Genomic DNA, 14,640 nt, shown 5'->3' with positions numbered 1-14,640 from the left:
GAGGAAAAATGTCCTTCTTCAACTTTCGTAAGATCTTCAAGCTGGGTGGTGAGAAGAAGAAGAAACAATACGAACACGTCAAGAGGGATTTGAACCCTGAGGAGTTCTGGGAAATTATAGGAGAGCTGGGAGATGGTGCTTTCGGTAAAGTGTTCAAGGTAAGGACAAGTGGGCAACTCAGATCGCTCATAGTATTATACTCGTAGATTAAAATAATGACTTGTAGTGGTGCTTCTGAGTTCAACGCTGTCTAGAGCTTGCCTGTCTGTGAGCTCTGTCACCTTGGGATACTTGTGATGAGCATCGAGTTTCCCGAGAACTTCCCGAGGCAGGTGGGTGCTGCGGCCACCTGCCGCCCTGCGAGAAGGGACGTGTCCGAGTCCCCGTGGTGTGGCGGCTGGAGAGCAGAGCGTGTGATCCAGACGCCTCTTGTCCACAGAGGCTCATGAAACTAAAGATAGAAAAGACCTATTAGGTCATTGTCCCGCCTTCTGCTCCACCCTGCCCGTTGCTGAATCGCTCGCTTCTCCTGTATTTTGTTTTTTTGGACTCGTGTACAGTATGGCTTCTAACCTTGCGAAGAGCATATTTTCTTAAGTGTGAAGTTCGTAGTTTTGGTTTTGTTTTTTTTTAAGTTTCTATACGGAAGGAAGCCCATGAACAGTAAAATTGGCTTATGTTCGATGTGTGTAGGTTATAGGGCCAAGCTGATGCCGGTTTTAATGGGTGTTCTGCTTTGTTCCACATGAAATTGCGTTAAATAGTTGTGTTATCTTGGCTTTCTTTGTAGCAGCATTCCTATGTTGGATCTCCTAACTTCTCTGAGTTGTTTGATATTTAAATCTTTAAGTATACTGGTACAAGTAGTGTTTTTCAGGATGCTTATGTAGAATTTATCAAGTGGAGCCCAACACATGGATACAATGCTGCTAGTGTTTGACAAGACTGTAACAAATCGGGCAAATCTTATCTACTTTCCCCCTTCCTATAAAGGTCATTAATGCTCCACGTTTGGTTTAGGCGCAGTGTGGAAAAAAGCAAGGAGGATACCATGAGAGAATTGGGAAACTGACATGCTTTGAGAGTCTGGAGCAGGTTCCTGAGACTAGGAAAAAAATAGTATAAGAGTAGCATTTACAGTGTTTCTGAGATCTAATTTGGTCAAGATGCATTTATATATTTAGAGTACTGCATTTGAAAGTTTATGAAGTATGGGTACTCATGAAACCAGTGCTATTTGAGCAAGAGTGCCCCAGTTAGTTCAGAATGCTAGGTGGTTTTTTCCCACTCTAGGAATTTGCCTCAATGTTCTAATTTTAAGAGCATCTAGTTTATTTTGACGTTGGTATAATATGCAGTCTATATGTCGTCCTTCATCTCAGTGTGGAAGTTTTGAGGGTTTTTTGATTAAAATGACTGGGAAATATGTCTGAAGTTGCTACGCCATAAATCTTGGTGACTCTAAAAACATAACGTCTTTAACAGTATTTGCAGAGTATTAAAGTTTTTCTTAAAACTTAATAGAAGAGTTTTGATTCCCTATTTGTGAATATAATGCTCTTTGCCACTCCTCCCACACACGCATTTCCCCTCCCATCTTCTCACTTCATATTTATCTGTAGGCACGGCTGTGTTAGTAATAGCTTGTAGAGGAAGCTGTCTGAGCAAGACAGCTGGTAAATTTTGCATTTTGGTGTACTTTGTGTACAACAGGAGAGTTTTTTCCACTTGAGTGTGATTCCTTCACTTTGAGATGTATTTCTGAATATGAAATGACAGTATTAACTGTTGAAATTGAACTTATCAAAACTAAACCCTACTTTAAAAATCGTAGTAGTCAGGATTGCACATGCAGTTGTGCTAGTGAACTTGTTGAACGTAGCACATGTGAAAATTAGCAGGTACTAGTATTGCTGGAAAAAAAAATTCCCACTTTGATAAGTCTCCTATTACATGTATTTAGCAGCATTCATTTGGTTTCCATCGAATTTGAGGAGGAGGATTTGGTGCATATGCTGACTGTACTTGTGTTCCTGCTTGTGAGCATGCTTGGTGAGAAGATTTGGAAAGCAGTGGTGTGCTAGGTTGTTCTTCCTTGAATGTAAACCTCGAATGAGAAACTGCAACAACAGCTAGTCGATACCTTCTCAAATTTTGGAATCAAAACTACCAATTAGAACAAAACTGTCGACGTTTGAAGGCTTAGTCTTTAAGTACTGTAAATGGGGTTCCAGTTTTGGTTTTGTGCTGGGTCTTTGAGGGGGGTTGTGGTTTTTTTTTTTTTGTTTGTTTTTCAGAGAACGCCAAACACCCTAGTGTCAGTTACATTTGCCAAAAACACATTTGGCTTTGTTTAAGATCCTAGGATGCAGTGTGACAGGGTTTTGGCAGATATTTACCTGGCAATTCCATTTTATCATATGAGTCTTTGTATACTTTGGACTTCTAATTAAAACAAAAGGTTAGATTGGTTACATGCTGTGATTTCCCATGGAGAAGTATTCAGTTTAGTTGTGCAATTCATCTTCTGGACAAAATATGAAATATTTAAATAAAAACTCAAAAGTAGCCCTTAAATTATTCTGACAGTACTGTGAAGCCTAGCTGATTAAATTATTTACATGAAAAATGCTGTGTCTAGTGATAATTTTGTATACAGAAGTCTTAAGGGTATTGAAAACTTGTGATTCATTCGCTTCCTCCCCAATCAAGTACAAGAATCTCACTTATTTTTTTTACTTAGGCAAATTGCTAGAAGAGCTTGTTTCCTTTGAAGCTGTTTGTTCTAGTTTTCTAAAGCTTTCTTAACTGTGACAATGCACGTGTTTAACCTCTAAGTAACGTTTGGAAATGCTGTCAGTGTTTCATCCACTGCTGATCGGAGGAGCTGTGTAACTCCAGACTACTGATGGCAAGGGTTTATGGTTGTAGAGGACATTTCATTCTTCAAAGAGACCACTTCTAGGCTGTTCTCTTTTAGCTCTTGGCTAATGAATAATGGTGTAGCTTTCAGTCCTTTTTCAATTTACAGACCCTTGCAGTACTTCAGTATCAGGTGATGGGCCCTTGTAAAGAGAATTTTGAAGTTGCCAATGATAGACTTTTGTCCAGTCTCTTAATTGCCTTTCATGGATTGTTTAGAATTAATGAATGGATTTCCAGGCTTCTGATAGCCACTGAAGAAGCATAATATTGGCATTGGAGGCTGATTTCAACTCTTAATTTTGCCAGTTAGATTGTAAAACAACAACAAAAGAAAAACCCATGCCAAAACCAAAAGAGTTTGAAACTGCTCTTGATTTGAACAGGTTAAGTCCTCTGAAAAGTCTTTGGCTTAGTGTTAAAGTTAGTTGTAATCACTTTGCTTCAGAAATTAGTTACAATATTATTGCATGTTACTTTATTGTGTGTTACTTTGCCCTATTGTATCAAATATCAGTTCAATGCACATAGTAAACATTGTTTTAAGGCAAATCAGTGTAAGTGTTGAAGACTTTGATTAGCTTTAAGTTACTTTCCAAATTCCCAGAAGTTAATGTTCAGATAGTGTGAAACCAGACCTTTAAAATGCCTGATGTGTTCTGTGGCTCTTCCTTGCTAAAGCTCCCATTTGAGAACCTTTCTTATACAGATGCACGCACCTAATTAAAATCCAGATATCTTCCTAAGTTAATCCTTTGAGTGAAATAATGAGCAGGGACTGTATTTCGGTAAAATTTGCCAGCCTTTTTGGGTAGTAAGAACGTTATAGACTAGTACAAGAACATTTATATTATAGAAAGGCATTTTTGTAATTTTTAGTTGGTGTCGTCTCTGAGCCCTTCGCCAGAAGATACTCCTCCAAGAAATTCATGGTCTTTTGGCCATCATGATGATAATTATGGGTACCATCTGTACTCTATTTGTACTGTGTAGTACAAATATACTAATTATAAGTCTTCTATGGAAACAGATTCTGTAGTGGAAGAATATAAGTGGCAGTGTACTGTATAAGACAGAGGGTATCTATATACGGTATGTGTGTAGAAAGTAAATGTATAGTGTGTATCTTCTAATAGAAATTGACACAGAGACTCCGTTGTGCTCATCTGGTTTAGAATTGCATTCATGCTGCTTAGTTTGAATTGGAATATTCTGCCCATTTCTATGATCCCATTTGTGGTCCTGAATCTAAGAAGTTGAAAGCATTGTATGTACAAGATTCTTATAGGAATTTGGAAAATCTAGTATTTGTATTTCATTTAAAGTTACTAAGACAAGTTTTCCAGCTCTGCAATTAGGTGGTGCTTGGTTGAAAAGCTTATTCTACTTTCTCTTTAGGTTGAGTGAAGAAATGTGGAAGTTGGTAGCCATAATCATGGTGAACAGCATTACCCAAATGCATTATCTTCTGAAAATTGCAACTACATTAAGTATTCATATATGCATTTATTTGCAAAAGTGACCAGTACAAACTCATCTCAGGCTAATAGTAGTGGACTTCTGATAATAGTGTTTCTTCAAGTCTAATAAACTAATCATGTTGCTTCATTTAAGTTAAGCTTTTTTTTCTGTGTTTAAAACAATCTTACCTGTGATGTACATATATGACTTACAGGAGAGCTTGATTTTGCCTTAATGTCTTCTACAGCAAGTAGAAGCAAATAGATTTTTTAAACAGTGATTTAATGAGACTGGACCAATTCTCATTAATTGATAGCCCAGCTTTAACTCCTTTTAATGACAAAATAGGAACTGGAAAATGGTGGCTGAATAGAAGTACTTTTTGCTTATCATTAACATCATAATTTATGTCTAATCCTAGAAAATACTTTACTCTGACCTGAAAACAGAGGCAGGGCAGAGCAAGGAGAATTCGTATTTCCTAGTTCTTGTGGCCTGGCAGCATATTTTTCTAAATAATTGTTACAGTTGGATATTGCAATTTGACATTATCTTAATGATACTCATGTATCATGCTGCTTGCTAGGGTGGGTATCTTTTACATCTGTAATTGAACGCTCATAGGAGTAGATTTTGACCACTTTATGTCTAAGCTGAAGCACTGATAGGCTGGGTTTTGTCTACTCTTTATCTTTTGACTTACCTGGTGTCACTAGCTCCACTAATCCTTTAGAAGAATTTGTTAGAGCTGTTGGAACTTGCATATATTTGTATATAAAACATACAGTTCACCATGGAAGGATATTGCTTGAATTAATCTGAAATCATGTGTGTTTGGTACTAGCTGGAAGATAAATACACATTTGAGGATTTCCAGTCAAATACTGTGTTTCATGACCTTGAAGTTTCATGTGTGACTGCTGTAAACCTAGACCTGGAAAGAATAAGCAGGTGAAAATGTCCTATATAAAATTTTAACATATAGGAATGAATCGGTGCAAAATTTTTGGCAATTTTGATTAAAGCTGTTTGCCATACTGAACAAATTTTGTTTTAATCAATTTTCATTCATAACTGACTACATATAAGTTGACCTCTAATTAAACTGGAGCAGTAAAATAGTGCAGTTGTCCTCGGGAGATCTGAATTAATAATACTCACTTAAATGCCGTGTTGCTTTGTTTAGCCATAGAGGCATTAGTAGACAGAGGAGAGAGTTGATGTACTCTCAAGAGACTCATGTGTAAGATGGCAATGCTCTATTTTAAATATTTAGTCTAAGTAGAACAGAACTAAGACTTTACCTAGAGCTTGCTAAGAACAGTAATTTCTGTAAGAGCAGCCTGAGTGTTTTCGGGCTGTGCTCTATGGTCTAGATGAAAAAAGATGTGTGACCATTGGTAGAAGAGGAACGATTTTAGTCCTGCTGATCAGCTTGGTGAGTTGCTCTGTAATGTTATCTTTATTTTCACACTATTGCAGTCATAGCTTGTTGAAGATACCAGATAAGGAAAAGGCTGTATCACTGTTTTAGACCCAGGGAAGTGTCAAGGGGAAAGCTTTACCGAGCTATTTACACCTATTGTCACCAGCTAAGTTTTCTGAGGAACTGGGTAGTACAAGAAAGTCACCTGTAGATTGTAAACTGAGATAATTTTCTTGTTTTAAGTGGCTATTTGTAGAAGGTAGTATCTCATTTCTATTTTGTCTGTAGTAAGGAAATACTCTAAAGAAGTATAGCACATGTTTCATGTCTCATTTTTTGGACATCTCTAAGTCACTTGGCTTAAAATCAGCATCATGATACTTCTGAGTAATGTATTGTCTGTCTGTTGCACTCAGAATTACAACTGCAGACAAGTTTGTGGGGATAAATACAGAATGCTCATGATCACTCCTTGGTAAGGCAGTCATCTTTTCCAAAGTGTGAGCACAAGAAGCTGTTTAAAACTCTAAATAAATACATAAAATAATGTTTTCTGATGTTTATAAAAGTTCCTTTTTTATGTCATTTGATATTTCATAGGTCTTGGCTAACTATTTGTGTACATGCTTGGACTGTTGGTTTCTTGTCTGAAGAGTAAAACTGATTTCAGGCATAAGCTAAATGTGACTGTTTAATGTCAAATAAACTGCAGAATTAAGCTGCTTTAAGCCGTTCTAACTTAGTGAAATAATTCTTTGTGTCTAAGTCAGATGCAGTCTATTTAATTAAATAATTCTGATATAGGAGCTAAAAATTTTGTGGTACTGTTTTAGGTTTTGTTGGAGTTGGTTTGTTTGGTGGTTGTTTTTTTTAACAGATCTTGTAGACAAATTTGTTAAACCTCTTGAGCTTAATCTTTGGCAGGGCTGTAGTCCTCCCAGCAATACGATTCTCCAAACAGTAACACATGCCGTTGTTGCAGAGCAGTAGTTCACAAGTTTCTTTTGGTGGTGACTCAAATTCTAGTTATGAACAGCCCATGAACAACATTGCAGAAAACTTTGGTTTGTATTTGCAAGTGCCACAATTCGCAGTTTGGGATTCCGTCCCCCAGCCCCGCAGTTGAATGCAATTATGAATGGACCTCAAATATTTCATGGGCCATGACCCACGTTTTGAGAATCTGGCAAGATTATAAACATAATTTTTCTTAAATGACAGTTGTGCCTGCGTAAAAGAAGTAGCATGTAATTAAACTCTTTGGTTTGAGATCTTAAATGCATTCCTTGAGACCCTGGTGCCTGAAGTGTCATTTATGAATACTTTTTTGGTCTTTGTTTCTTTGTGCTCCCTGAATATCCTTTAATTATATTCAGATTATACACAGAATTGACAAATTCAGATTATCTCTTCTCTTTTGCCTAATTGTCTTACTTTACAGTATCTGCCAAATTATTCAAATGCAGTGCTTGTGCTATCTTTTTCTTTTATACTGATTGCATTGTTCCAGTTTTCAGTGTTCAGTGATGGAAAAGCCCTGAAATTTGCAGTTAGAAAACAAAGCAGACTGAATTAATAGCAGAGAATTAAAAAAAAAAAAATTCTCCAAACCTATGTAAAAATATTATAACTCCCTCTAATTAATTTTTAATGGCTTTATACAGTATGGAATGCTTGAAAGAAATTAACTGTCAAATACGTCTTGTGGAGACACATTGTCGTTTTTCCATTTGGAAAAGAATCTTTTCAGATGGAAAGAAGACCTAGTTTGTGCAGAATATGTTTGGAGGTTGTCAAGCAATAAAAACTGTCGTCAATGAAAGCTAATAGGCTACCTCAGACCACTCTGCAATGGTATTCATACTTCAACAAAATTTAAGGCTTTACCGTAAATGTTAATTTTCCTTTGGCATTAGAAATTTAGTGTTGAATATGATCTACGTTCATGATACAAAGCAACTAAAGAGCATGCAGCAAATTTCTGTAAAGCAAAAAATTCACAAAATAGTAGCAGAAGATCCTTCATATATTTAATGCACTTAAACTATCATATTTTGGTTTAGGAGAATGTAACATTTCTTTAACAGTTCTAAATGTATGTAAAATCAAATTACTTACAACATGAAAGTCATAGATTTTTCTTGTTTATTTTTGCCCTTCTGGATTAAAACTGGTTTGCAGTCTTCTGTGGGATTGCATATGTTCATATAGAGGTTAATGAAAAACAGCTAAGCATGACTGCTGATTTGGAAACTAAGAGAAAGACACGAACTTTTTCCCCTTTATGTAGCCATGTTTATATTTTCAAGCCATTTTCTGTTTAATTACCTGTAGCCTAGAGCAAGAAATTGCTCAAGCATAGATTTATGCTTGAATCAAGTTACTGCCAAAATCTGGCTTTACGAAGGTCCTGATTACCTGAAGCATGCTATTCTATGATATACTTTCTGGGTTTTATTGGGTTTTTTTTCTTTTTTTTTTTTTTGGGGGGGGGGGGTTTGGTTTTTTGGTTGGGTGTGTTTTGTTGGTTTTTTTTTTTTTTTTTTTTTGTGGAGAATATGAAGTTGAAAAAGGGGGCTTACTACAACAGACAGAAAAGTTTATTGATTAGCTTTTAAAATTTGCTAAATACCACCTTACTACAGAGGAGTGACTATTACTTTAAAGTGTCAGTCTTAAAAATTAATGTTGGTGGTTGTTTCAGAAAATCTGAAACTGAAGGAGGCCATGACAAATAAAAGGTCTTCAGTTCTTTTCAGAAAGAATTTTTCTAAAGTTGTGTTAATGCAGTTATTCAAAATGAGTGGGTGAGCAGAGAATGGAAGAGCAGCTCAGTGGAAGAACCTGGTGAAGTTTTGGGGGAAGCTATTACTTTAGGACTTCAGTTGTGCCTGCACCACAGCTGGTTTACTGAAAGCAATGGTGAATCCCCATGGTGAGGCAGGTTTTTTATAAATCTATCTAGCTTGATAATGAATTGGAGAAGACGGTCCCTTTACTTTCTTCATATCTCATTGAACAGGATTTTAGATCCTAGACTTTCTTGTTTAAGGATTACTTTGAAGAATAAGGTTCTGTCTCTAGAAATATTTAGTCATAACCACCATTCAGAAAATAGTGTTCTGAGGGAAGTTATTGTAACTTTGTTAATGGTACAGTAATAACTTGGCAAGACTTTCTGCACTGGAATTCATTCTTTCTCTGTCTGGTAGGTGGTGGTTCTCCTGACAGGTTTTGGTAAAACCAAAGCTTTTCTCTAGCACATGTCTAGATTTCACATTATAGAAGATGTCTTTTCACTTGTATTTCTGCTCAATACTTTACTAGGAAAAGAGTTAATACTTTCTAATCAGAAAGCAGTAAAACGTTAATGGAGAAATGTCAGTTGAGGGTTTACTGCAACATGCTAATCCGTGCTGAAGCACTCATCTCCTTCACAACCTTTGTCTCAATCAGGCTTTATTCATTTCATATGCTGCCTTTTTTATTTGGTAAAGTTCAGTCATGTTCCTGCCCCACCTTCAGCTTTTCCTGTTTGAATTGAAGAGGCCCGACCTTTTCAGTCTCCTTTTTTTGTAAGACAAGTGCTCGACCTTTTAGTACTTTTAATGTCCTTCTCTCATTCTCTTACTTTCTCAGCTTCTGCAGATGCCATAAATCTTCTAGTTCACCATTCAGGCAAACTTTTTTCTCTTTCACTGCTCACAACCATAGGTCTGTGCAACTGTATTACATTGAAAAATCTGAACTGTGTTCATCACTGGAAAATATAGTCAGAAGAGTCTGAACAGGAATTATCCCCAAAATGGACTAGAATCATTCCAGGAATGTGGAGAAGTGAATACTCTTAGAGGAAGGCCAAGCTTGTTTTTGCTCTTTCACCCTAACTAGTTTTTACTCCTAGTGAAGATGCACTAACCAAGTTGATAAGTACCTGAAAGAGGGAAGCACTGCCTGCTATTTTTCGTCTCTCTGAGGCAGGTTTTCTGAAAGCTTGAGGATCTCCATATAAACAAGAATACAGTCGAGTGTTTCCTGTCAATTGACAGGGATAGTTGGCATGCTTCAAGATACCTCCTTTGCTTTTGACTGTAGCAAAAACCTCAAGCTGTCTCTTAGCAGACTTAGATGTTCTGATCACCTTAATAATACTAGAAATTGTTTGTTGATTTAGCAAATAAAAACAAAGAAACCACGCACTTCCCCTGGCATTTAAGTGAAATACAAAAAAGAGCTAGTGTACAGACTCACTAACTGCCTGTTTGTGATGTCTGCTTCAGTGTTCATTGATGTTGTAACTTCTTAGTCGTTAGTGGCCCAGCATGGGGCCCTACCTTTGAGCCAGTGCAACATAACGATGACTCTTCTGAATCTCTGAAAAGCACTAAACCAGTGTGGAACTGTGCTGGTAAGTGAAGCAGTTGATAACATTTCGATATCTTTAGTAAGTACAGAAGCCAGTTATGAATGGTGAGTGGCTGGGTCTTTTCCATGGCTGTTTTCCACAAGTTTCTGACTATGCAAGGCCATGAAGCCAGACTTCTGGCAGCGTATTCCCTTTCCCACCTCCCTCCTTGTGACAGGTCTGGTGCTTGCCAGCCCCACGATGATCTGGTTCAAGGAACTAAGCTACCCAAAAGCTGATTGTACATGTAATCTTCTTGGCTCCCCAGACCAGCTCACGGGAGGGCCAGACAAGTGACAGTGCTGATGTAAGGGAAAAACAACAGGACCATTTCAGTATTGGCTTAAAGAGCTATAAAAGGGAAGCGTCAAGGTGGCATATTGATATCCTGAAGTTGTTAAGGTGTGTCAGGTGAATGTCTTTTTGTCAGGACAGAAGATAAAATAGACATAGTTCTGTTGTGTAAATCATCTGCTGTCAGCAACAGTGCCGATAAACAGGCAGTTCTGCTAAGTGCTGCTGGTGGCGTTGTTACCAGTCAGTAGTTCTGTCCGTTTGCATCACTGACATCCATGCTAGAAGAATTTTATTGTGTAGACATATCTTTAACCAGAAATGTACTAAAAGCCTATCTTCCCAGTTGTTTCATGTGGTGATTCTTTTCCCTACTTTAGGTACACTAGAAAACTGCTAGAAAAGAATGGAAATTTTATAAGACTTCTTATCTTCAGTAAGTTTAGTTGGATGAGCAAAGTACAGGAGCTGAATTGGAGTGACCAGAGTGGTTTGGAGCAAGGAATGATGTAGATAATTTTCCAGAAGGAATAGCATTCTGCATTCCCTCTTGCTGTACAAATACACAACAAAAGATAGCCCTCTGCTTCAAAAAGTCTTCAGTTTAATAACGGAATAAAAAATAAACATGAGAGAAGAGGAGTAGGAGAAAGGGGGAAGTCATTTCAAAGAGCAACTACATTTCTAATCACTGTGCTGATGCCTCCTCATTGCTGCCACTTCTTGGGGACGTGGGCAAAATGAAGCTTTCATAATTCCATTGAAAGCAGCATTACCACACTATTAAAAGACAACAACAGTACTTCCTCTTGAACATCTTGTATGTTTAACTGTTTGCAGTGTTTTAACATTAGCATCTTACTCAGTAGTTCTGTGGAAGAACATTGTCCCTACATAGCATGAAAATCTTTTACTAGTGGAAGCTCACAAGTTCATTAGTTGGAAAAGTCTGACTAAAGCAACTGTTTTCCCTTTGCATATTTTGCGCACTAGCATATTAGGTAAATCCTGAATGAAAGACGCTAATCAGTAAAATGTCAAACAGGAAGTGCAAAAAAGTCATAATTTGAAAAAGATTATCAGCAGCATGCTTCTACATTAGAAATTTCGTTTGAAATTGGCTGTTAGGATTTGGATTCATATTGTTCTTCAGAGCAATGGGTTTTCTTAATTGTTTACACCAATTTAAAAAAAAAAAAAAAAAAAACACAACAAAAAACCCAACCAACAAACCAAACAGTTAATGTGAAAGGCACTATTAGCACAGTGGTGGAACAGGCTGCTTCTGAGTATGAATTAAGTTTACTTACAGAACCCAAGGTGCTATTTTTGTGGCACTTGAATAGCCAATTTTCAAATAATACCAAATGTTTATTCAGGTGGCTCTTTCTGATCTCTTGAGATGTCATACTTGAAGCACAAAGACAGACAGGACATTATAAACTTTGTGTGATGCAACCTTTCTCACTTGCATGCCAGACTATCTCACTTTGTTTTCATGAGATGGTCTGTAGCCTTAGAATCATTACTTAAAACTCTCAAGAAAACTACTGTCAAGTCACAGACTGTACAAGTGTTAAATAGCACACATCATCATAGTGAATTTTGTAATTAATAAAGTTAATTGTAGAACCGATTTGGAAATCACTTCTTCACATTAAAGAGAATTGAAAGACATTGGCTTAACTGTATTGATTTCATTTGTTGTTGCTGCTGTCTTTACAGTTGGTTTCTCTTAGATTGTTTTAGAGATATGTATATAAGGAAGCCATAACTTAGAATCATAGAATAGTTAGGTGGGAAAAGACCTAGTGACCTTTAAGATCATCAAGCCCAACCATGAAGTTAACTCTACCAACTAGAAGGAAAAAAACTTTCTAACTTCCCTCTCAAAGTTTAAATTTCCCATTCTTTTAAAAATACATTAATACCATACAGAGAATATGAAAAGGTTTCTATAGCAATTTTACTTTAAAACCAGGGATGGCATTGTACAGCTTTTTTATGAAAGCTGTCAAAAGCTACTCTACTTCCTTTTTTGTTACTTCAGAAATAGGGGAAGTTTCATCTTAACAGACTAGAGCATGCATGGAGCAACAGAATATGAGCTTTGATAGTTTTGCAAGAGCTGTTGCCAGTTTTAATGTGGTATTGATGTAGCCACGTTTCATTTCCCATTGTTAACAGCTGTGTCATTTTGTAAAATACTGAACCTTAAACTGCCTATAGAGTTTAAATTTTTCCCTTAAATAAATGAAAGAGTACTTCACTTATTGTTCATTTTAGCAGGACAAAGAATGAAATGAGGTGATAATGCTTCATCTTGTTTCATTTATTCTTTTTCCTCTGACTCTTTAGCCATGCTCAGTGCAAGTCTTGGTTATGATTCACATTGCAGTAGCAAATAATACAGAACCTTTTCCCAAACTGCCCATATTTTTGACCTAGTAAGATGTATACTCTTTAAATGACAGTTAAGTTACATCTGTTATATCCCATCATCTTCTACAATAAATACATAAATTGTCTTAGTACAGGTCTTTAAATGCTATATGAAATGTAGAACTTTTAATAACAACCTTTACTGTTTTGACAAAGTTTTTGTAACTTAATGACCATGCCACATTTCATTTTTATGACTGTAGTTTCCCGAGTAACGTGTCATAAGGCCTTTGTTGAAGGGTTCTTAGCCCAGAGAATTTGTCATTTTTCTTTATTATTGTTGACTTGTTAATTTCCAGTTTGGCAAGACAGAATTTTCTATGGTCAAGTCAGATGCTTGTTGTTGTTGTTTTTAAGAGCAGTAGCCATCTTATATCTGATCTGGCTAAAGGCTCTGGGCATAGGAGATCCCAATTTTGTTAAAAACAAAACAAAACAAAACAAAACAAAACAACACCAAAACCAAACCAAAACAAACAAACAAAGACAAACCAACAAAAAAAAACAAACAACAACAAAAAAAAAACAAACCCACAGTATTCTGGGCTGATACATGTACATTTGAATGTATGCTATGTAGTCTGTAAAGTGCTAGTAAACAAAATGGCTTAGTGCTACATGAAGCAAAACCACTCTGTGGTGTATGTCTTTGCAAAAAGTTAGAGTTCACTTTCAGAACTCCAAAGGTCTTCTTGGGAAAAGATGTTAGCAGGAGTAACACTGGCTCTCTGAGCTCCAGTGAATTTAAGCATTGTTACAGATGTGAAATGACCAGGAGCAATGTTAGATAACCTAGAATCCTCCAAGGTGAAGGAATCGGAGGTTTTTTTTAAATCCTGTGTTCAAAAAATCCATAAAATTATCAAAAGGAAATAAAAAAGTTCTCAAATCTCAACCTAGAAGGATGATCATTTTCTGAAAAATCAACTTTGGAGACAGCTTCAACTCTGGCTTGTTGATTGTCTTAAAAGTCACTCTAGGGAACAGCTACAATTATCAATTGTTTGATTAATAAATACTTCTTGATATTCTTGTTTGTTAGCACCATTATTTATGCCATCTGGAAAAAAGGTGTGATAATTGCTAGAATAAAGACAATTCTAAGATGTGGTGACTAAAATAAACTTGTAAATGAATAAGCAGTAAGCATTATGGGGTTTGTGAGTTTTGTTTTGTTTTTCTAAGGGCACAGGACTGAATAAGTAACTGTAGGATCTCTGTAATCTGAGATGAAGATATACTGGGTTACTATTTTTCCTAGGAAGTTGTAGGTTTATTTGAGGCTGACATTGTCTGGTGCTGCATTAAATGAAGAAGACCTCTGCCAGAAACTGTTAGTGTCCTCTGCAGATGAAAGATACTGGCAAAGCAGCTTAGCACTGCAGGGATAAATCTTAATTTGTCACACCTCCCCCTTCTCACGTATAGCAGTTGATTGTAGTGCAGAATTGTGTATTTTAATGCTGTTTTTACAAGTAGTATGTACAGTTATAACTGAATTTAGAAAAAAATTACCAGTCTTTTGCCCTTACACCTCTGACACTGCTTAATGCTTTAGTTACAAATGTTTTCTCAATATTGCCAGCTGTTTTGCCATACTCATTTTATGTGAGCTATCGTGCAACAAGATATGGGAGAATAAAAGTGTGTTATAAAACAGCGTAGCATATCTTTGAGATTTTCTTGTCAA

At 36.5% G+C, this 14,640-nt stretch overlaps 1 protein-coding gene across 1 annotated transcript in view; it reads left to right on the top strand.

Moving 5' to 3' along the window:
* The first annotated feature begins 8 nt into the window (after positions 1-8).
* SLK (STE20-like kinase) overlaps positions 9-14,640 on the top strand; it is a 45,225-nt gene continuing 30,593 nt past the window's right edge. The window contains exon 1 of the mRNA XM_008943007.1: positions 9-158. Coding sequence (XP_008941255.1) covers positions 9-158 — 150 coding nt within the window. The remainder of the gene's footprint in view (positions 159-14,640) is intronic.

The sequence above is a fragment of the Merops nubicus genome, unplaced genomic scaffold, assembly GCF_000691845.1.
Source record: "Merops nubicus isolate BGI_N331 unplaced genomic scaffold, ASM69184v1 scaffold13396, whole genome shotgun sequence".
In the NCBI taxonomy this organism is placed as follows: Eukaryota; Metazoa; Chordata; class Aves; order Coraciiformes; family Meropidae; genus Merops; species Merops nubicus.
This window is presented reverse-complemented; position numbering and strand designations above follow the sequence as displayed.